General features: G+C 40.5%; 1 protein-coding gene across 1 annotated transcript in view; it reads right to left on the reverse strand.

Annotated features, from left to right (window-relative positions):
• The window catches only part of LOC133574225 (inhibin beta B chain-like), a 66,877-nt gene extending 45,635 nt beyond the window's left edge, over positions 1-21,242 (reverse strand). The window contains exon 1 of the mRNA XM_061926322.2: positions 20,515-21,242. Coding sequence (XP_061782306.1) covers positions 20,515-20,884 — 370 coding nt within the window. The 5' untranslated portion in view covers positions 20,885-21,242. The remainder of the gene's footprint in view (positions 1-20,514) is intronic.
• Between the last annotated feature and the right edge of the window lie 735 nt (positions 21,243-21,977).

Here is a 21,977-nt window from a genome sequence, read left to right on the forward strand (position 1 = left end):
ACTACTACTACTATGTGCCCTCCACATTCATGCTATCCAACCTGTTTGCGATGTTGTTGAAGCCACAGCACACATTTACAAGATGTAACACCTTTTCTGCAATATAAAATCGCAATCTATAGACAACAGAAACTATTTTTTGTGCGCTGACTGTGCTCTCTGGGAGGCGGTGGACCATCGAAGCAGTTGCGCATTCGTGCATCTGGAATGACCCAAACGCAAGAAAATGCATGTTGAAAGACGTGTTTTAATACAGGAGATATTAGGGCTGCGAATCTTTAGGTGTCCCACGATTCGATTCAATATCGATTCTTGGGGTCACGATTAGATTATAAATCGATTTTTTCGATTCAACGCGATTCTCGATTCAAAAACGATATTTTTCCGATTCAAAACAATTCTCTATTCATTCAATACATAGGATTTCAGCAGGATCTATCCCAGTCTGCTGACATGCAAGCAGAGTAGTAGATTTTTGTAGAAAGCTTCTATAATTGTAAAGGACAATGTTTTATCAACTGATTGCAATAATGTAAATTTGTTTTAACTATTAAATGAACCAAAAATATGACTTATTTTATCTTTGTGAAAATATTGGACACAGTGTGTTGTCAAGCTTATGAGATGTGATGCAAGTGTAAGCCACTGTGACACTATTGTTCTTTTATTTTATTTTATTTTTTTTATAAATGTCTAATGATAATGTCAATGACGGATTTTTAATCACTGCTATGTTGAAATTGTTACTAATATTGATACTGTTGTTGATAATATTCATTTTTGTTTCACTACTTTTGGATTGTTCTGTGTCGTGTTTGTGTCTCCTCTCAATTGCTCTGTTTAATGCTGTTCTGAGTGTTGCTGGGTCGGGTTTGGTTTTGGAATTGGATTGCATTGTTATGGTATTGCTTTGTATTATTTTGTTGGATTAAGTAATTAAAAAATTTGGAAAAAATTAAAAATTTAAAATAAAAATAAAAATCGATTTTTGAAAAATGAGAATCGATACTGAATCGTACATAGTGACAATCGCAATTTGAATTTGAATCAATTTTTTTCCCACACCCCTAGGAGATATATTATAATATGTATTTCCTAAACAAAAAAAGTAACGGCATTTTTAAAAACGCCAGCAATTGAATTTTTTTAATCAGTCCCTTAAGTCATCCAGCAGCTAAACAATTATAAAATGATGTTGCTGAATAGACGAGATGTCTTATATTGTATACAGGTAAAAGCCAGTAAATTAGAATATTTTGAAAAACTTGATTTATTTCAGTAATTGCATTCAAAAGGGGTAACTTGTACATTATATTTATTCATTGCACACAGACTGATGCATTCAAATGTTTATTTCATTTAATTTTGATGATTTGAAGTGGCAACAAATGAAAATCCAAAATTCCGTGTGTCACAAAATTAGAATATTACTTAAGGCTAATACAAAAAAGGGATTTTTAGAAATGTTGGCCAACTGAAAAGTATGAAAATGAAAAATATGAGCATGTACAATACTCAATACTTGGTTGGAGCTCCTTTTGCCTCAATTACTGCGTTAATGCGGCGTGGCATGGAGTCGATGAGTTTCTGGCACTGCTCAGGTGTTATGAGAGCCCAGGTTGCTCTGATAGTGGCCTTCAACTCTTCTGCGTTTTTGGGTCTGGCATTCTGCATCTTCCTTTTCACAATACCCCACAGATTTTCTATGGGGCTAAGGTCAGGGGAGTTGGCGGGCCAATTTAGAAGAGAAATACCATGGTCTGTAAACCAGGCACGGGTAGATTTTGCGCTGTGTGCAGGCGCCAAGTCCTGTTGGAACTTGAAATCTCCATCTCCATAGAGCAGGTCAGCAGCAGGAAGCATGAAGTGCTCTAAAACTTGCTGGTAGACGGCTGCGTTGACCCTGGATCTCAGAAAACAGAGTGGACCGACACCAGCAGATGACATGGCACCCCAAACCATCACTGATGGTGGAAACTTTACACTAGACTTCAGGCAACGTGGATCCTGTGCCTCTCCTGTCTTCCCCCAGACTCTGGGACCTCGATTTCCAAAGGAAATGCAAAATTTGCTTTCGTCAGAAAACATGACTTTGGACCACTCAGCAGCAGTCCAGCTCTTGTTTTCCTTAGCCCAGGTGAGACGCTTTGCGCGCTGTTTCTTGGTCAACAGTGGCTTGACACGAGGTATGCGGCAGTTGAAACCCATGTCTTTCAAGCGTCTCTTGGTGGTGGATCTTGAAGCACTGACTCCAGCAGCTGTCCACTCCTTCTGAATCTCCCCCACATTTTTGAATGGGTTTTTTTTCACAATCTTGACCAGGGCGCGGTGATCCCTATCGCTTGTACACTTTTTCTGACCACAGTTTTTCCTTCCCTTTGCCTCTCCATTAATGTGTTTGGACACAGAGCTCTGAGAACAGCCAGCCTCTTCAGCAATAACCTTTTGTGTCTTTCCCTCCTTGTGCAATGTGTCGATGGTTGCCTTTTGGACAGCTGTCAAATCTGAAGTCTTCCCCATGTTTGTGTAGGCTTCAGAACTGGACTGAGAGACCATCTTACCATAATATGTTACGCTAACATACCAGGCACATTCTCAGTTGGTTATTTATGCGTCATATAACGTACACTTATTCGGCCTGTTGTTCACTATTCTGTATTTATTTTAAATTGCCTTTCAAATGTCTATTCTTGGTGTTGGGTTTTAGCAAATAAATTTCCCCCAAAAATGCGACTTATACTCCAGTGCGACTTATATATGTTTTTTCCTTCTTTATTATGCATTTTCGTCGGGTGCGCCTTATACTCCGGTGCGACTTATACTCCGAAAAATACGGTAGTTCAAATAAACGAGGATTTTTCTAACAAACTGTATTATTTCTTCTTATAAATGGATTAAAATTGCACTTTTATAACGGGAGCATCTCTATACATGACTAGATTTTTTTTAAATGGGTAAAAACAAAACCTGTGTAGCTTAAAACCAGGTATTACAGTCGATACTGTAATAAATAAACAACCAACATAAATAAAAACGACTCTGATAACGTATGATAAATTCAGTGACAATTATTTAACAACTGAACAAATACACATTAGAAACTGTATTAAATGGAGGAGTGGTGTTTGATTTTTGGACAAAACAACTAGTTAGTGTAGATGCTAACATCTGCTCACATGTGTTTGAATAAAATATTTGTTATGCAAGTTGAACATATAAGATGGATAAAAGTGCCAAAATAGACTTTTACCTTGTCTCTGCGTGTTTCCTGCACTTGAATATGAAGGATGTAAATGTAAGCTCCGTATGACGGTGCAAACTTTTCACCACAAATTTTGTCGTTGTAACTTTTAAATGATCGCAAAACTTCTCGTCTTCTTTGGGCACTTTGTTCTCTCTCTCTCACACACACACACACACACTGGTTATCATTTGGAATGGGGACCACGTTTTTGATCATCACTTGTGGGGACCACCCTTTCTACAGGTTGTGGAGGCATAAACATTTTTTGGTAAAATGGCTATTGCCCAGTTAGCTCATACACGTCTTTAAATCTCTGGATTGATGAAGTAATGTGCTGACCATTCTTACTGAGGACCCTGGGGAAAAAGAGTTAATATGGTTCATGGGGCCCAAATTTAATTTTTTTTGCATAATTCACACAAATTTGTACGTGACTACTGAGGACCATTTAAAAAATTTAAAAAAAAGTTCAAATTAAATATGACATGAACCTCAGAATACACAGCACTACAGCTGTCCTCTTATAGGAAGTTTCACTCCTTAAATGTTAAAGCAAATCCTGCATCTTCTGTGACATTACTGAAAACTGCTATTTAGCAGTAATGAAGTTGTCTGCAACTCCAACTACCATATATAGAAGGATGGAAAATTCTGAATGTGAATCATACTTTTAAGGTAATAATGTTTTATAATCATGCTGTATGAAAATGGCATCCTAAGGAACACTAAACCAGATTTTGTTTTTGGAAAAATATATAAGTTTTAACTAAGGATGGATACCATACAGAATCACAGTACTATTAATGCCAGGATAAAAAATGTTTCACTTCCATCCATCCATCCATCTTCTTCCGCTTATCCGAGGTCGGGTCGCGGGGGCAGCAGCCTAAGCAGGGAAGCCCAGACTTCCCTCTCCCCAGCCACTTCGTCCAGCTCCTCCCGGGGGATCCCGAGGCGTTCCCAGGCCAGCCGGGAGACATAGTCTTCCCAACGTGTCCTGGGTCTTCCTCGTGGCCTCCTACCGGTCGGACATGCCCTAAACACCTCCTTAGGGAGGCGCTCGGGTGGCATCCTGACCAGATGCCCGAACCACCTCATCTGGCTCCTCTCGATGCGGAGGAGCAGCGGCTTTACTTTGAGCTCCCCCCGGATGACAGAGCTTCTCACCCTATCTCTAAGGGAGAGCCCCGCCACCCGGCGGAGGAAACTCATTTCGGCCGCTTGTACCCGTGATCTTGTCCTTTCGGTCATAACCCAAAGCTCATGACCATAGGTGAGGATGGGAACGTAGATCGACCGGTAAATTGAGAGCTTTGCCTTCCGGCTCAGCTCCTTCTTCACCACAACGGATCGATACAGCGTCCGCATTACTGAAGACGCCGCACCGATCCGCCTGTCGATCTCACGATCCACTCTTCCCTCACTCGTGAACAAGACTCCGAGGTACTTGAACTCCTCCACTTGGGGCAAGATCTCCTCCCCAACCCGGAGATGGCACTCCACCCTTTTCCGGGCGAGAACCATGGACTCGGACTTGGAGGTGCTGATTCTCATCCCAGTCGCTTCACACTCAGCTGCGAACCGATCCAGTAAGAGCTGAAGATCCTGGCCAGATGAAGCCATCAGGACCAAATCATCTGCAAAAAGCAGAGACCTAATCCTGCAGCCACCAAACCGGATCCCCTCAACGCCTTGACTGCGCCTAGAAATTCTGTCCATAAAAGTTATGAACAGAATCGGTGACAAAGGGCAGCCTTGGCGGAGTCCAACCCTCACCGGAAACGTGTCCGACTTACTGCCGGCAATGCGAACCAAGCTCTGACACTGATCATACAGGGAGCGGACCGCCACAATCAGACAGTCCGAAACCCCATACTCTCTGAGCACTCCCCACAGGACTTCCCGAGGGACACGGTCGAATGCCTTCTCCAAGTCCACAAATGTTTCACTTTTCAAGAAAATTAATTTTCTCTTTTACCAATATTCGAAACACGTAAACAAAGTAACCCACATTTCCTTGTTGTGGGATCAATAAAGGATTACCTTATTTTACCGTAAACCACAGAAATAAAATACAAACTAATTTAAACTTTTATTTTTACTTTTTATTTTTAACAACATTGAATGCAAATGTCTCACACTCAAACTAACCAGTAAACATGTTTTATGGGCCAAAGCTTAAAAATCACTTAGGCATCTTCAGAATGGATCTGACTATCATTTAAAAAGGTTTCCCTTTAGGGCAGTGGTCCCCAACCACCTGGCCGCGGCCCGGTACCGGTCCCTGGATCGATTGGTACCGGGCCGCACAAGAAATGTATTGAAAAAAAATTGTTTTAATTTTTTTTATTAAATCAACATAAAAAACACAAGATACACTTACAATTAGTGCACGAACCCAAAAAACCTCTCTCCCCCATTTACACTCATTCACACTAATTCGCACAAAAGGGTTGTTTCTTTCTGTTATTAATATTTCTGGTTCCTACATTATATATCAATATAGATCAATACAGTCTGCAGGGATACAGTCCGTAAGCACACATGATTGTATTTTTTTTAAATAAATAAATAAAAACCCTCCCCCTCCTCGGTCCGTGGGACACATTTTCAAGCGTTGACCGATCCGCAGTTACAAAAAGTTTGGGGACCACTGCTTTAGGGGACCTGTTTTTTTGTCCCCATACCGTCAGAGGTCCTCTAAAGGTGACCGTGTAAACACAGTGATGTCCCCATTAAGTAAGCATTGCTAGAACACACACACACACACACACACACACACACACACACACACACACACACACACACACGCCACATGCCACATCACCCGCAGCATGACCTGCATCACCAATAGGTGCACCACTCTCAGCGACCATGCAGAAACTATGTCCACGTATTTAAAGTTCTGGGCACTCGATGCAGTCCAAATTTAATCATTTTATAATTAGTTATTAGCTCAATTAATTGACTAAATACCCACCAACACGTCTTCCTATGAGGAAGCAGTGCCTGAGGAATCTGTGGTGGGCTCTCCTATTTCTGGGGCTGAGGTTGCTGAGGTAGTTAAAAAGCTCCTCGGTGGCAAGGCCCCGGGGGTGGATGAGATCCGCCCGGAGTTCCTTAAGGCTCTGGATGCTGTAGGGCTGTCTTGGTTGACAAGACTCTGCAGCATCGCGTGGACATCGGGGGCAGTACCTCTGGATTGGCAGACCGGGGTGGTGGTTCCTCTCTTTAAAAAGGGGAACCGGAGGGTGTGTTCTAACTATCGTGGGATCACACTCCTCAGCCTTCCCGGTAAGGTCTATTCAGGTGTACTGGAGAGGAGGCTACGCCGGATAGTCGAACCTCGGATTCAGGAGGAACAGTGTGGTTTTCGTCCTGGTCGTGGAACTGTGGACCAGCTCTATACTCTCGGCAGGGTCCTTGAGGGTGCATGGGAGTTTGCCCAACCAGTCTACATGTGCTTTGTGGACTTGGAGAAGGCATTCGACCGTGTCCCTCGGGAAGTCCTGTGGGGAGTGCTCAGAGAGTATGGGGTTTCGGACTGTCTGATTGTGGCGGTCCGCTCCCTGTATGATCAGTGTCAGAGCTTGGTTCGCATTGCCGGCAGTAAGTCGGACACGTTTCCGGTGAGGGTTGGACTCCGCCAAGGCTGCCCTTTGTCACCGATTCTGTTCATAACTTTTATGGACAGAATTTCTAGGCGCAGTCAAGGCGTTGAGGGGATCCGGTTTGGTGGCTGCAGGATTAGGTCTCTGCTTTTTGCAGATGATTTGGTCCTGATGGCTTCATCTGGCCAGGATCTTCAGCTCTCACTGGATCGGTTCGCAGCTGAGTGTGAAGCGACTGGGATGAGAATCAGCACCTCCAAGTCCGAGTCCATGGTTCTCGCCCGGAAAAGGGTGGAGTGCCATCTCCGGGTTGGGGAGGAGATCTTGCCCCAAGTGGAGGAGTTCAAGTACCTCGGAGTCTTGTTCACGAGTGAGGGAAGAGTGGATCGTGAGATCGACAGGCGGATCGGTGCGGCGTCTTCAGTAATGCGGACGCTGTATCGATCCGTTGTGGTGAAGAAGGAGCTGAGCCGGAAGGCAAAGCTCTCAATTTACCGGTCGATCTACGTTCCCATCCTCACCTATGGTCATGAGCTTTGGGTTATGACCGAAAGGACAAGATCACGGGTACAAGCGGCCGAAATGAGTTTCCTCCGCCGGGTGGCGGGGCTCTCCCTTAGAGATAGGGTGAGAAGCTCTGTCATCCGGGGGGAGCTCAAAGTAAAGCCGCTGCTCCTCCGCATCGAGAGGAGCCAGATGAGGTGGTTCGGGCATCTGGTCAGGATGCCACCCGAGCGCCTCCCTAAGGAGGTGTTTAGGGCATGTCCGACCGGTAGGAGGCCACGAGGAAGACCCAGGACACGTTGGGAAGACTCCAGTCTCCCGGCTGGCCTGGGAACGCCTCGGGATCCCCCGGGAGGAGCTGGACGAAGTGGCTGGGGAGAGGGAAGTCTGGGCTTCCCTGCTTAGGCTGCTGCCCCCGCGACCCGACCTCGGATAAGCGGAAGAAGATGGATGGAATTGACTAAATAGGGCCTTATGATTTCCGCATTAACAGAATCACGGAATTGGCCAATAAAACAGAAATCTACTGTTAAACACATTGACATAAATGTGAGTAAAATGGTGAGGAGAAGGATTCATACTCACGCAACACATCTCATCTGCTGTGTTGTTGTGATGACATCACTGATGTAAGACTAATGCACAGACAGGACAGAAGCTGTAAATTGAGAGGCACTCTTTTTTCTTTTATATTCAAAACAACCTTGAGTCGTCTCCACTCAAAAACATAGCAGCTATCAAGCGCCCTTAAAGAACAGCAGCACACTTCCAGCCTTCACAATAAAATTGCTGTCCGCAACTTCGAACATTGTCCTCCATCAAACTAAAGGTTTTGAAAAAAAGTTTGTACCTAAAGCAGTCATTGATAGTATCCTTCTAAATTAAAATTCTAAATGATGAATACACTTTGATAAACTCAGCACTTGCTAGCGAGCTGGCTTGAATGCTAACATAGTTAATGTTCGAAACAATCGAAACTTGTATAAACACTTTGCTGTCTGAGCAACTAACATATAATTTGTGCATATTGAGTAATCGATCGATACTTTGAGGAATATGACACAATGTCTGCAACAGGAAGTAAAGCACACAACACCCTTTTTTAATTGATCATAAAACAAACATTAGAAACCTCTACTAATTAAAATGGAAGAAGCTATACATATTTAAACCCTCAAATAAAAACATAATATGGTTCTTAAAAAGCCATAACAATATTTAATGTTTCTTCTGCCAAGAAAGTAGATTGTGTGTCTATTTATCTTAAATTAAAATTAGTTGAAATATTTAATCAGTGTAGGGCTGTGGCTATTGATTATTTTAGTAATACATTATATATATATATATATGAATTATATATATATATATATATATATATATATATATATATATATATATATATACATATATATATATATATATATATATATATACATATACATATGCATATGTATATATGTATACATACATACATACATACATATATACATATACATATGCATATATATACATATACATGTATATACATACAGTATACATACATACACATATATACATATACACATATATAAATGATAAATGATAATGATAAATGGGTTGTACTTGTACAGCGCTTTTCTACCTTCAAGGTACTCAAAGCGCTTTGACACTACTTCCACATTTACCCATTCACACACACATTCACACACTGATGGCGGGAGCTGCCATGCAAGGCGCTAACCAGCACCCATCAGGAGCAAGGGTGAAGTGTCTTGCTCAGGACACAACGGACATGACGAGGTTGGTACTAGGTGGGGATTGAACCAGGGACCCTCGGGTCGCGGACGGCCATTCTTCCACTGCGCCACGCATATATATATATTTTTATGCATTCTAAATATTATATAAATGCGATCAAAAGTCAACCGAGCCGCGCAATTCTGCCATAAAGCCCATAAAAAACATCCAAACAACTCAATTAAGATTTTATATACATGCTGCAAGTATATATGTAATGTAGTCACGGGCACATTTATAATAACATTTAATATTTACGTATTTTGATCATTTTAAGCATATGTGGCGCATTAATATCAAAAAAAGCATCACAACGTTCGCTTTTTTTTTTTCCAACATCACTGATTATTACTCACTCCAGACTTCATGAGAGCCAACAACCTTAAAAAAACATCACTTACTGTACAATGTCTGCTGTCATTAGGATGCCGATTGATAGAATCGTGTTATATTGCCATTTAGATGAAGAATGACTCATAATCCTTGCGAAGAAAAGGGGAGTGGAACCAAGCGTTGTTTCGTGTCGTTTTTCGCCTTTACCGTGTCTAAATTGGATGCCAAAGTTGACCAACTCGTCGTCCTCATCCTTCTACTATCCAGGTGAGAGGCATGATTTATGATCGAGAATAAACTTCCAAGAGCATTGAAGCGAGAAAGCAGCTGACCAGTCGATATTGCCAACATAGGCACACACGCGTGCCTATAATAATAATAATAATAACTGGGATTTATATAGCGCTTTTCTAAGTACCCAAAGTCGCTTAACATGTAGAACCCATCATTCATTCACACCTGGTGGTGGTAAGCTACTTTCATAGCCACAGCTGCCCTAGGGTAGACTGACGGAAGCGTGGCTGCAATTTGCGCCAACGGCCCCTCCGACCACCACCTATCATTCATCATTCAATTCACCGGTGTGAGTGGCTATGTTGGCGGGATCATGGCGATACTATAAATAGTTTGTCTGCGTTAGCGCTTATAATAACAATATCACTAATACTTGGTTAATATTCAAGTCATGAAATGTAAATGCGGTATTATTGGTGATTTTTTTTGTTTTTTATTGGGTTTTATGGGCGGAATAGAGGACTTCTTATTGACTCTTTTGGAAGCAGACTTTTATTTACATTTATTTACGAACTGCAATGCTTTTTTTTTTTTTTCAAAACAACAACAACATCCGTCGTAATGTCTTTCATTATGATTGTGAACAATAGGCAACATTTTTTTTAAAAGTGCCGTTCCCCTTCAACTTTTCTGAGGCACTGCATTTTTCAAACTGATATAAAAATGTCCACTGTAGAGGACACTACTTCTCATTAAGTAAAAGTTGAGAGAGACAATGGATGTTCCCGCACAAGTCTTTGCACCAAAAAATACATGTTTGTAGTAATAAATGTGATAAGAACATTTTAGTAATGTGGTTGTGTATATTTACAGTAAGTGTGTGAATTTTTTTTTTTTGTGAAGTGAATTATATTTATATAGCGCTTTTCTCTAGTGACTCAAAGCGCTTTTACATAGTGCAACCCAATATCTACGCTACATTTAAACCAATGTGGGTGGCACTGGGAGCAGGTGGGTAAAGTGTCTTGCCCAAGGACACAACGGTAGTGACGAGGATGGCAAAAACCTGGAATCCTCAAATTGCTGGCACGGCCACTCTACCAACCGAGCTATACCCCTCTGTGTTCATCTAAAACATTCCTGCCATTTCATTTTACACACCATGACATTTTTACGTCTTTTTTGTATAATATCCTGTGAATGTTGTCTGTCTATCTGTGTTGGCCCTGCGATGAGGTGGCGACTTGTCCAGGGTGTACCCCGCCTTCCGCCCGATTGTAGCTGAGATAGGTTCCAGCGCCCCCCGCGACCCCAAAGGGAATAAGCGGTAGAAAATGGATGGATGGATGGATCCTGCCGTGGCGTGAGATTTTGATATTGTTACATAGATAGATAGATAGATAGATAGATAGATAGATAGTACTTTATTGATTTATTCAGGAGAATTCCCTCAGGAAAATTAAAATGTGTATATATATATATATATATATATATATATATATATATATATATATATATAGTCGTGGTCAAAAGTTTACATACACTTGTAAGGAACATAATGTCATGGCTGTCTTGAGTTTCCAATCATTTCTACAACTCCTATTATATATATATATATATATATATATATATATATATATATATATATATATATATATATATATATATATATATATATATATATCTCACGGTATGACATTATCACACACAGTAAGATATTATTGTGGTATATATCCCAAAAAAAGACTATATATATATATATATATATATATATATATATATATATATATATATATATATATATATATGCCCCAAACACTAAATATATTCTAACATTTAATAAAGTCAAATACAAATAAGGCAACAAGAAAAGTATGGTAAGTAACCTACACTTCTTTTTTGCAAGGTAAATCTGTACAGCAGATATTGGCATCTACATCCATCCATCCATTTTCTACCGCTTGTCCCGTTCGGGGTCGCGGGGGTGCTGGAGGCTATTTCAGCTGCATTCGGGCAGAAGGCGGGGGCGGGCACAACCTGGACAAGTCGCCACCTCATCACAGGGCCAACACAGATAGACAGACAATATTCACACTCACATTCACACACTATGGCCAACTTAGTGTTGCCAATCAACCTATCCCCAGGTGCATGTCTTTGGAGGTGGGAGGAAGCCGGAGTACCCGGAGGGAACCCACGCAGTCACGGGGAGAACATGCAAACTCCACACAGAAAGATCCCGAGTGCAGGATCAAACCTAGGACCTTCGTATTGTGAGGCAGATGCACTAACCCCTGGTCCACCGTGCTGCCCTTGGCATCTACATCAACAATATGATTTGCCTGAGCGGCTGGACAGGACAGATTAAAAAAATAAAAAATAAAAACATTTATAAAAAAATGTGGGCGTCCCAGGGGCCAGATTGTGGTTACTCATCAGGTTTTGGTCCCTCCATGCGGACCGAATTGTATTAGTTTTAATGAAGTACACTCATTAAACAATTAATCGAAGCAATTGATTGTAAATCAAAGTGTTTCTCAAACTGAATTAGGCGATTATTATGTACACTCATTAAACGATTAATCGAAACAATTGATTGTAAATCAAAGTGTTTCTCTAATTGAATTAAGCCATTATTATGTACACTCATTAAACGATTAATCGGAGCAATTGATTATAAATCAAAGTGTGTCTCTAATTGAATGAAGCGATTAATCGTTCCCTTCCTTTTTCAGTGTGTACGTACTTTTTGAGCACATTCAACAACATTGCGATAATGACAAAGTTAAAAGTTCATATTCTTACATTTCTGGCACCAGGTCTTTTGTATTTAATCAGCGGACACACTTCATGGTGTTAAAATAGGTGTAATCATGGTGTTAAAATAGGTGTAAAAGGTAAAACATTCTTTATTTAACAAATCCAAACAGACTTCTATAGAGTCCTTTGTTTGAATCTAAGCTTTTTTCTAATGGAGGTAGGGTTGTACAGTATACCGGTATTAGTATAGTACTGCGATACTAATGAATCATATTCGGTACTATACCCCCCCCCCCCCCCCCCCCCCGCTCCCCGTCGTCGTCACGTTATGTCATTGCTGGTTTACGAGCAGATGAGCATGTTCGGCAGCGCACAATCATGGAGTACTTACAAGCAGACATGTTTTACTACACACCGTAGCTCACCGGCGTCAAAATGTAAACAAACGAAATGGGTGGATCTACACCTAACATGCACTGTAATGATACCAAGTACAAGCGCATATCTAGTTGATACTACTATGATTACATCGATATTTTTTGGCATCACATCTTCTTTCATTTAAAAAAAAATGTATACTTTGTTTATAAACTCAGGAAATACGTCCCTGGATACATGAGGACTTTGAATATGACCAATGTATGATCCTGTAACCACTTGGTATCGGATTAATACCCAAATTTGTGGTTTGATTAAGTGATTGGAACTTTTATTAGTAGATTGCAAAGGAAGAGAATACATTATATGAAACAATACAGTTTACACAGTACAGTACATATTCCGTACAATTGACCACTAAATGATAACACCCGGATACGTTTTTCAACTTGTTTAAGTCGGGGCCCACGTTAATCAATTCATGGTATCAACCAAAACTAATGTACAGAAGAATAAGTGATTATTACATTTTAACAGAAGTGTAGATAGAACATGTTAAAAGAAAAGGTAAGCGGATATTAACAGCAAATGAACAAGTAGATTACTAATTCATTTTCTACCTTAATAATGTTGACAAAATAATAGAATAATAAATGACACAATATGTTACTGCATACGTCAGCAGCTAAATTAGGAGCCTTTGTTTGTTTACTAACTAATAAAAGACAAGTTGTCTTGTATGTTCACTATTTTATTTAAGGACAAACTTGCAATAAGAAACATATGTTTAATGTACCCTCAAAAATGTTGTTCAAATAAAGCCAATAATGCCATTTTTTTGTGGTCCCCTTTATTTAGAAAAGTATCGAAATACATTTTGGTATCAGAACAACACTAAATGGAAGTATTTTTTCTAATGGAAATAATCGATTAATCGTCGCAGCCCGAGTACACGACAATAGCCATACACCCACAGTTTGGGTGCCTCTCTCTTATCCAAAAGTTTACCTTCGGCTACTTAAGTAACCCAGTGGTTCTCAAATGGGGGTACGCGTACCCCTGGGGGTACTTGAAGGTATGCCAAGGGGTACGTGAGATTTTTTTTTAAATATTCTAAAAATAGCAACAATTCAAAAATCCTTGATGAACATATTTATTGAATAATACTTCAACAAAATATGAATGTAAGTACATAAACTCAGTGAAGCACAAGCTCAGGTTTCTCACTAAAATGTATGTCAAAAAGAACTGTGAAAATATTCAGTGTTGACAGCTAGATTTTTTGTGGACATGTTCCATAAATATTGATATTAAAGATTTCTTTTTTTGTGAAGAAATGTTTAGAATTAAGTTCATGAATCCAGGTGGGTCTCTATTACAATCCCCAAAGAGGGCACTTTAAGTTGATGATTACTTCTATGTGTAGAAATCCTTATTTATAATTGAATCACTTGTTTATTTTTCAACAAGTTTTTAGTTATTTTTATATCTTTGTTTTCCAAATAGTTCAAGAAAGACCACTACATATGAGCAATATAATCATGGATAATTGGATAATCACCAGAACCCCTTCAATCCAGCACATCACCCCTGTTCTGCAGCAACTCCACTGGCTACCCATCAAACATCGCATCCACTTTAAAATAATTCTCCTCACTTTCAAAGCCATGCATAACCTCTCTCCATCATATCTCTCTGACCTGATCCATGTCGCCACACCCTCACGTTCCCTAAGATCCTCTTCATCCACTGTCCCTTTATTTAAACTGTCCACCATGGGTGCCCGAGCTTTCAGCCGCTCTGCCCCACATGTCCTATCTTGTCGATTGTATTGTACCATATGTCCCGGCAAGAAATCTGCGTTCAAAGAACTCCGGCTTATTAGTGATTCCCAGAGCCCAAAAAAAGTCTGCGGGCTATAGAGCGTTTTCTATTCGGGCTCCAGTACTATGGAATGCCCTCCCGGTAACAATTAGAGATGCTACCTCAGTAGAAGCATTTAAGTCCCATCTTAAAACTCATTTGTATACTCTAGCCTTTAAATAGCCCCCCTGTTGGACCAGTTGATCTGCCGTTTCTTTTCTTTTCTCCTCTGCTCCCCTTTTCCTTGAGGGGGGGGGGGGCACAGGTCCGGTGGCCATGGATGAAGTGCTGGCTGTCCAGAGTCGGGACCCGGGGTGGACCGCTCGCCTGTGCATCGGCTGGGAACATCTCTACGCTGCTGACCCGTCTCCGCTCGGGATGGTGTCCTGCTGGCCCCACTATGGACTGGACTCTTACTATTATGTTGGATCCACTATGGACTGGACTCTCACAATATTATGTCAGACCCACTCGACATCCATTGCTTTCGGTCTCCCCTAGAGGGGGGGGGGTTACCCACATATGCGGTCCTCTCCAAGGTTTCTCATAGTCATTCACATCGACGTCCCACTGGGGTGAGTTTTTCCTTGCCCGTATGTGGGCTTTGTACCGAGGATGTCGTTGTGGCTTGTGCAGCCCTTTGAGACACTTGTGATTTAGGGCTATATAAATAAAGATTGATTGATTGATTGATGTTTGGAACTCTTTACCACCAGACCTTCGCAACTTAGATTCAATATCCCTCTTCAAATCAAGACTCAAAACACACCTATTCCTGACTGCTTATTCATTGTAACCATCTTTTCTTTTCTCTTTGTTGTTGTTTTTTTTTATCCAATTTGATTTTATTGTTGTGATTTTGTACGGTGTCCTTGAGTGCCCAGAAAGGCGCCTTATAAATAAAATGTATTATTATTATTATTATTGTTATTAATATATACACTACCGTTCAAAAGTTTGGGGTCACATTGAAATGTCCTTATTTTTGAAGGAAAAGCACTGTACTTTTCAATGAAGATAACTTTAAACTAGTCTTAACTTTAAAGAAATACACTCTATACATTGCTAATGTGGTAAATGACTATTCTAGCTGCAAATGTCTGGTTTTTGGTGCAATATCTACATAGGTATATAGAGGCCCATTTCCAGCAACTATCACTCCAGTGTTCTAATGGTACAGTGTGTTTGCTCATTGGCTCGGAAGGCTAATTGATGATTAGAAAACCCTTGTGCAATCATGTTCACACATCTGAAAACAGTTTAGCTCTTTACAGAAGCTACAAAACTGACCTTCCTTTGAGCAGATTGAGTTTCTGGAGCATCACATTTGTGGGGTCAATTAAACGCTCAAAATGGCCAGAAAAAGAGAACTTTCATCTGAAACTCGACAGTCTATTCTTGTTCTTAGAAATGAAGGCTAATCCATGCGAGAACTTGCTAAGAAATTGAAGATTTCCTACAACGGTGTGTACTACTGCCTTCAGAGGACAGCACAAACAGGCTCTAACCAGAGTAGAAAAAGAAGTGGGAGGCCGCGTTGCACAACTGAGCAAGAAGATAAGTACATTAGAGTCTCTAGTTTGAGAAACAGACGCCTCACAGGTCCCCAACTGGCATCTTCATTAAATAGTACCCGCAAAACACCAGTGTCAACATCTACAGTGAAGAGGCGGCTGCGGGATTCTGGGCGTCATGGCAGAGTGGCAAAGAAAAAGCCATATCTGAGACTGGCCAATAAAAGAAAAAGATTAAGATGGGCAAAAGAACACAGACATTGGACAGATGAAGACTGGAAAAAAGTGTTGTGGACGGATGAATCCAAGTTTGAGGTGTTTGGATCACAAAGAAGAAGGTTTGTGAGACGCAGAACAACTGAAATGATGCTGGAAGAATGCCTGACGCCATCTGTTAAGCATGGTGGAGGTAATGTGATGGTCTGGGGTTGCTTTGGTGCTGGTAAGGTGGGAGATTTGTACAGGGTAAAAGGGATTCTGAATAAGGAAGGCTATCACTCCATTTTGCAACGCCATGCCATACCCAGTGGACAGCGCTTGATTAGAGCCAATTTCATCCTACAACAGGACAATGACCCAAAACACACCTCCAAATTGTGCAAGAACTATTTAGAGAAGAAGCAGGCATCTGTAATGGAGTGGCCAGCGCAGTCACCAGATCTGAACCCCATTGAGCTGTTGTGGGAGCAGCTTGACCGTATGGTACGCAAGAAGTGCCCATCCAACCAATCCAACTTGTGGGAGCTGCTTCTAGAAGCGTGAGGTGCAATTTCTCCAGATTACCTCAACAAATTAACAGCTAGAATGCCAAAGGTCTGCAATGCTGTAATTGCTGCAAATGGAGGATTCTTTGACGAAAGCAAAGTTTGATGTAAAAAAAAATCTTATTTCAAATACAAATCATTATTTCTAACCTTATCAATGTCTTGACTCTATTTTCTATTCATTTCACAACGTACGGTGGTGAATAAGTGTGACTTTTCATGGAAAACACATAATTGTTTGGGTGACCCCAAACTTTTGAACGGTAGTGTATATTAATATTTATACAATTTAATAAATCAGAAACTGATGACAATTTTACTTCTTTATCTCTTTTTTTCAACCAAAAATGCTTTGCTCTGATTAGGGGGTACTTGAATTAAAAAAAAATGTTCACAGGGGGTGCATCACTGAAAAAAAGGTTGAGAACCACTGAAGTAACCGAACCGAAAAGTATGCATTAGAAAACGGTGTGCAAATGCGTCAAAGAGCGGATGGAGAGGACGTAAGAGAAAAGTTACCAGTGTCCGCGAAGCTGATGTTACCCACATATGCGGTCCTCTCCAAGGTTTCTCATAGTCATTCACATCGACGTCCCACTGGGGTGAGTTTTTCCTTGCCCGTATGTGGGCTTTGTACCGAGGATGTCGTTGTGGCTTGTGCAGCCCTTTGAGACACTTGTGATTTAGGGCTATATAAATAAAGATTGATTGATTGATTGATGTTTGGAACTCTTTACCACCAGACCTTCGCAACTTAGATTCAATATCCCTCTTCAAATCAAGACTCAAAACACACCTATTCCTGACTGCTTATTCATTGTAACCATCTTTTCTTTTCTCTTTGTTGTTGTTTTTTTTTATCCAATTTGATTTTATTGTTGTGATTTTGTACGGTGTCCTTGAGTGCCCAGAAAGGCGCCTTATAAATACAATGTATTATTATTATTATTATTGTTATTAATATATACACTACCGTTCAAAAGTTTGGGGTCACATTGAAATGTCCTTATTTTTTAAGGAAAAGCACTGTACTTTTCAATGAAGATAACTTTAAACTAGTCTTAACTTTAAAGAAATACACTCTATACATTGCTAATGTGGTAAATGACTATTCTAGCTGCAAATGTCTGGTTTTTGGTGCAATATCTACATAGGTATATAGAGGCCCATTTCCAGCAACTATCACTCCAGTGTTCTAATGGTACAGTGTGTTTGCTCATTGGCTCGGAAGGCTAATTGATGATTAGAAAACCCTTGTGCAATCATGTTCACACATCTGAAAACAGTTTAGCTCTTTACAGAAGCTACAAAACTGACCTTCCTTTGAGCAGATTGAGTTTCTGGAGCATCACATTTGTGGGGTCAATTAAACGCTCAAAATGGCCAGAAAAAGAGAACTTTCATCTGAAACTCGACAGTCTATTCTTGTTCTTAGAAATGAAGGCTATTCCATGCGAGAACTTGCTAAGAAATTGAAGATTTCCTACAACGGTGTGTACTACTGCCTTCAGAGGACAGCACAAACAGGCTCTAACCAGAGTAGAAAAAGAAGTGGGAGGCCGCGTTGCACAACTGAGCAAGAAGATAAGTACATTAGAGTCTCTAGTTTGAGAAACAGACGCCTCACAGGTCCCCAACTGGCATCTTCATTAAATAGTACCCGCAAAACACCAGTGTCAACATCTACAGTGAAGAGGCGGCTGCGGGATTCTGGGCGTCATGGCAGAGTGGCAAAGAAAAAGCCATATCTGAGACTGGCCAATAAAAGAAAAAGATTAAGATGGGCAAAAGAACACAGACATTGGACAGATGAAGACTGGAAAAAAGTGTTGTGGACGGATGAATCCAAGTTTGAGGTGTTTGGATCACAAAGAAGAAGGTTTGTGAGACGCAGAACAACTGAAATGATGCTGGAAGAATGCCTGACGCCATCTGTTAAGCATGGTGGAGGTAATGTGATGGTCTGGGGTTGCTTTGGTGCTGGTAAGGTGGGAGATTTGTACAGGGTAAAAGGGATTCTGAATAAGGAAGGCTATCACTCCATTTTGCAACGCCATGCCATACCCAGTGGACAGCGCTTGATTAGAGCCAATTTCATCCTACAACAGGACAATGACCCAAAACACACCTCCAAATTGTGCAAGAACTATTTAGAGAAGAAGCAGGCAGCTGGGATTCTATCGGTAATGGAGTGGCCAGCGCAGTCACCAGATCTGAACCCCATTGAGCTGTTGTGGGAGCAGCTTGACCGTATGGTACGCAAGAAGTGCCCATCCAACCAATCCAACTTGTGGGAGCTGCTTCTAGAAGCGTGGGGTGCAATTTCTCCAGATTACCTCAACAAATTAACAGCTAGAATGCCAAAGGTCTGCAATGCTGTAATTGCTGCAAATGGAGGATTCTTTGACGAAAGCAAAGTTTGATGTAAAAAAAAATCTTATTTCAAATACAAATCATTATTTCTAACCTTATCAATGTCTTGACTCTATTTTCTATTCATTTCACAACGTACGGTGGTGAATAAGTGTGACTTTTCATGGAAAACACATAATTGTTTGGGTGACCCCAAACTTTTGAACGGTAGTGTATATTAATATTTATACAATTTAATAAATCAGAAACTGATGACAATTTTACTTCTTCATCTCTTTTTTTCAACCAAAAATGCTTTGCTCTGATTAGGGGGTACTTGAATTAAAAAAAATGTTCACAGGGGGTGCATCACTGAAAAAAAGGTTGAGAACCACTGAAGTAACCGAACCGAAAAGTATGCATTAGAAAACGGTGTGCAAATGCGTCAAAGAGCGGCTGGAGAGGACGTAAGAGAAAAGTTACCAGTGTCCGCGAAGCTGATGTTACCCACATATGCGGTCCTCTCCAAGGTTTCTCATAGTCATTCACATCGACGTCCCACTGGGGTGAGTTTTTCCTTGCCCGTATGTGGGCTTTGTACCGAGGATGTCGTTGTGGCTTGTGCAGCCCTTTGAGACACTTGTGATTTAGGGCTATATAAATAAAGATTGATTGATTGATTGATGTTTGGAACTCTTTACCACCAGACCTTCGCAACTTAGATTCAATATCCCTCTTCAAATCAAGACTCAAAACACACCTATTCCTGACTGCTTATTCATTGTAACCATCTTTTCTTTTCTCTTTGTTGTTGTTGTTTTTTTTATCCAATTTGATTTTATTGTTGTGATTTTGTACGGTGTCCTTGAGTGCCCAGAAAGGCGCCTTATAAATAAAATGTATTATTATTATTATTATTGTTATTAATATATATATTAATATTTATACAATTTAATAAATCAGAAACTGATGACAATTTTACTTCTTTATCTCTTTTTTTCAACCAAAAATGCTTTGCTCTGATTAGGGGGTACTTGAATTAAAAAAAAATGTTCACAGGGGGTGCATCACTGAAAAAAAGGTTGAGAACCACTGAAGTAACCGAACCGAAAAGTATGCATTAGAAAACGGTGTGCAAATGCGTCAAAGAGCGGCTGGAGAGGACGTAAGAGAAAAGTTACCAGTGTCCGCGAAGCTGATGATCTCCGAGGTCTCCGCCCGCAGGTCGCTGCTAAAGGACGCCTGCCCGTCCAGAGCCGGGATCTCCACCCGGCCGTCCTCCCGCACTTTGCCGGCGTGCAGCCTCCGCAGCGCGGTCACCATCGCGGCCTTGGGGATGGGGTGCGTGATGTTGGGTCTGTCCCGCATCTGCAGCCGGTTGAGGATGTGCCGCTTCACCGCCTCCACGAAGTCCACGTTGACGCGCTCCGACTGGAAGCCGCACGACGCGCACGTCGACTCCGCGGACGAGCTCTGCGTCTCCGAGCGCACCGACAGCAGGCAGAGGAGGAGGAACCACACCGTCATCTTCACCGGACCGCAGGACGTCATATTCCGCGAGTCCAATCCACGGAAATCCTCCGGAAAGAGTCACTTTGGAGATCAAAAAGTTCGAGAAGAATTTCAAAAGTCGTCCTTTTCATTCAAACTTCGTCCTCAGTCCGGAAGTCGGTGACGAGCGGTAGCCGGTAATTTGCGCGCCGGTAACGTGCGTCCTAGCTGCTCGCGTGGAAAAGATGTGGTGTCCTTCGGGGAGATGTCTGCGACTCAGACTCCGACCTCCGTCTGCAGGATCCTCAACAAAACCTCCAAACTCCAAAGTTTTTTTTTTTTTTTTTTTTTTATAGGAGTCGGAACCACGTGGGGATTTCCACCAACTAGACGCAAGGATTAACGCAACCAACCACAAAAGACAACACACACTTTCTTCTTTTTCTGCACATTTTAACACTAAAATCCTACTTTGGATTGAATCATAATAAATCATTTCATCACACTAAAAATAACGCTTGAAGTAAATCAAGTATTTAAAAATGAAAATGTACATCATGTATCATTGAAATGATGTGGGATGTACGTACAATTGACGAATCATTTTAGGGAAGAAGTAAACAAAAGGTCAATGACGAGAATATAATACAGTTATGTATTAATTGATATTACACAACCACATATTTTAAATGTCTATATAAATGTATACTGATTATATCGAAAACATATTTGCACTTTAGCAACACCGTGTGCAAAAACAACAACACAATGTAATTTGTATTTAATAGAGTGTAGGATCAAAAAAAAATGTAAAACGAGTACTAAGTGTGTTCTTTTTTCATTTAAGCTATTATTTGCAAAACAGTTAAAATTATATTTTTTGGACTATTGTATGGTTTTTTTTTTAAATTAAATATTTAAAACATATTTATGTTATACTGAAAAAAAAATTATCTTAAATTTATTTATAAATTACCTATTCGTATAATGTACAGGGTGTCCATAAACTACACATAAACATACCTAATATTTAAAATTTGTTTTACATTAATTTGTAATTATTTTGTTAATAATTATTTGTTTATTAGTTACATTAAACTTTTTTGTATAATACATTTATATATATATATATATATATATATATATATATATA

Source organism: Nerophis lumbriciformis, linkage group LG31 (assembly GCF_033978685.3).
Source record: "Nerophis lumbriciformis linkage group LG31, RoL_Nlum_v2.1, whole genome shotgun sequence".
In the NCBI taxonomy this organism is placed as follows: domain Eukaryota; kingdom Metazoa; phylum Chordata; class Actinopteri; order Syngnathiformes; family Syngnathidae; genus Nerophis; species Nerophis lumbriciformis.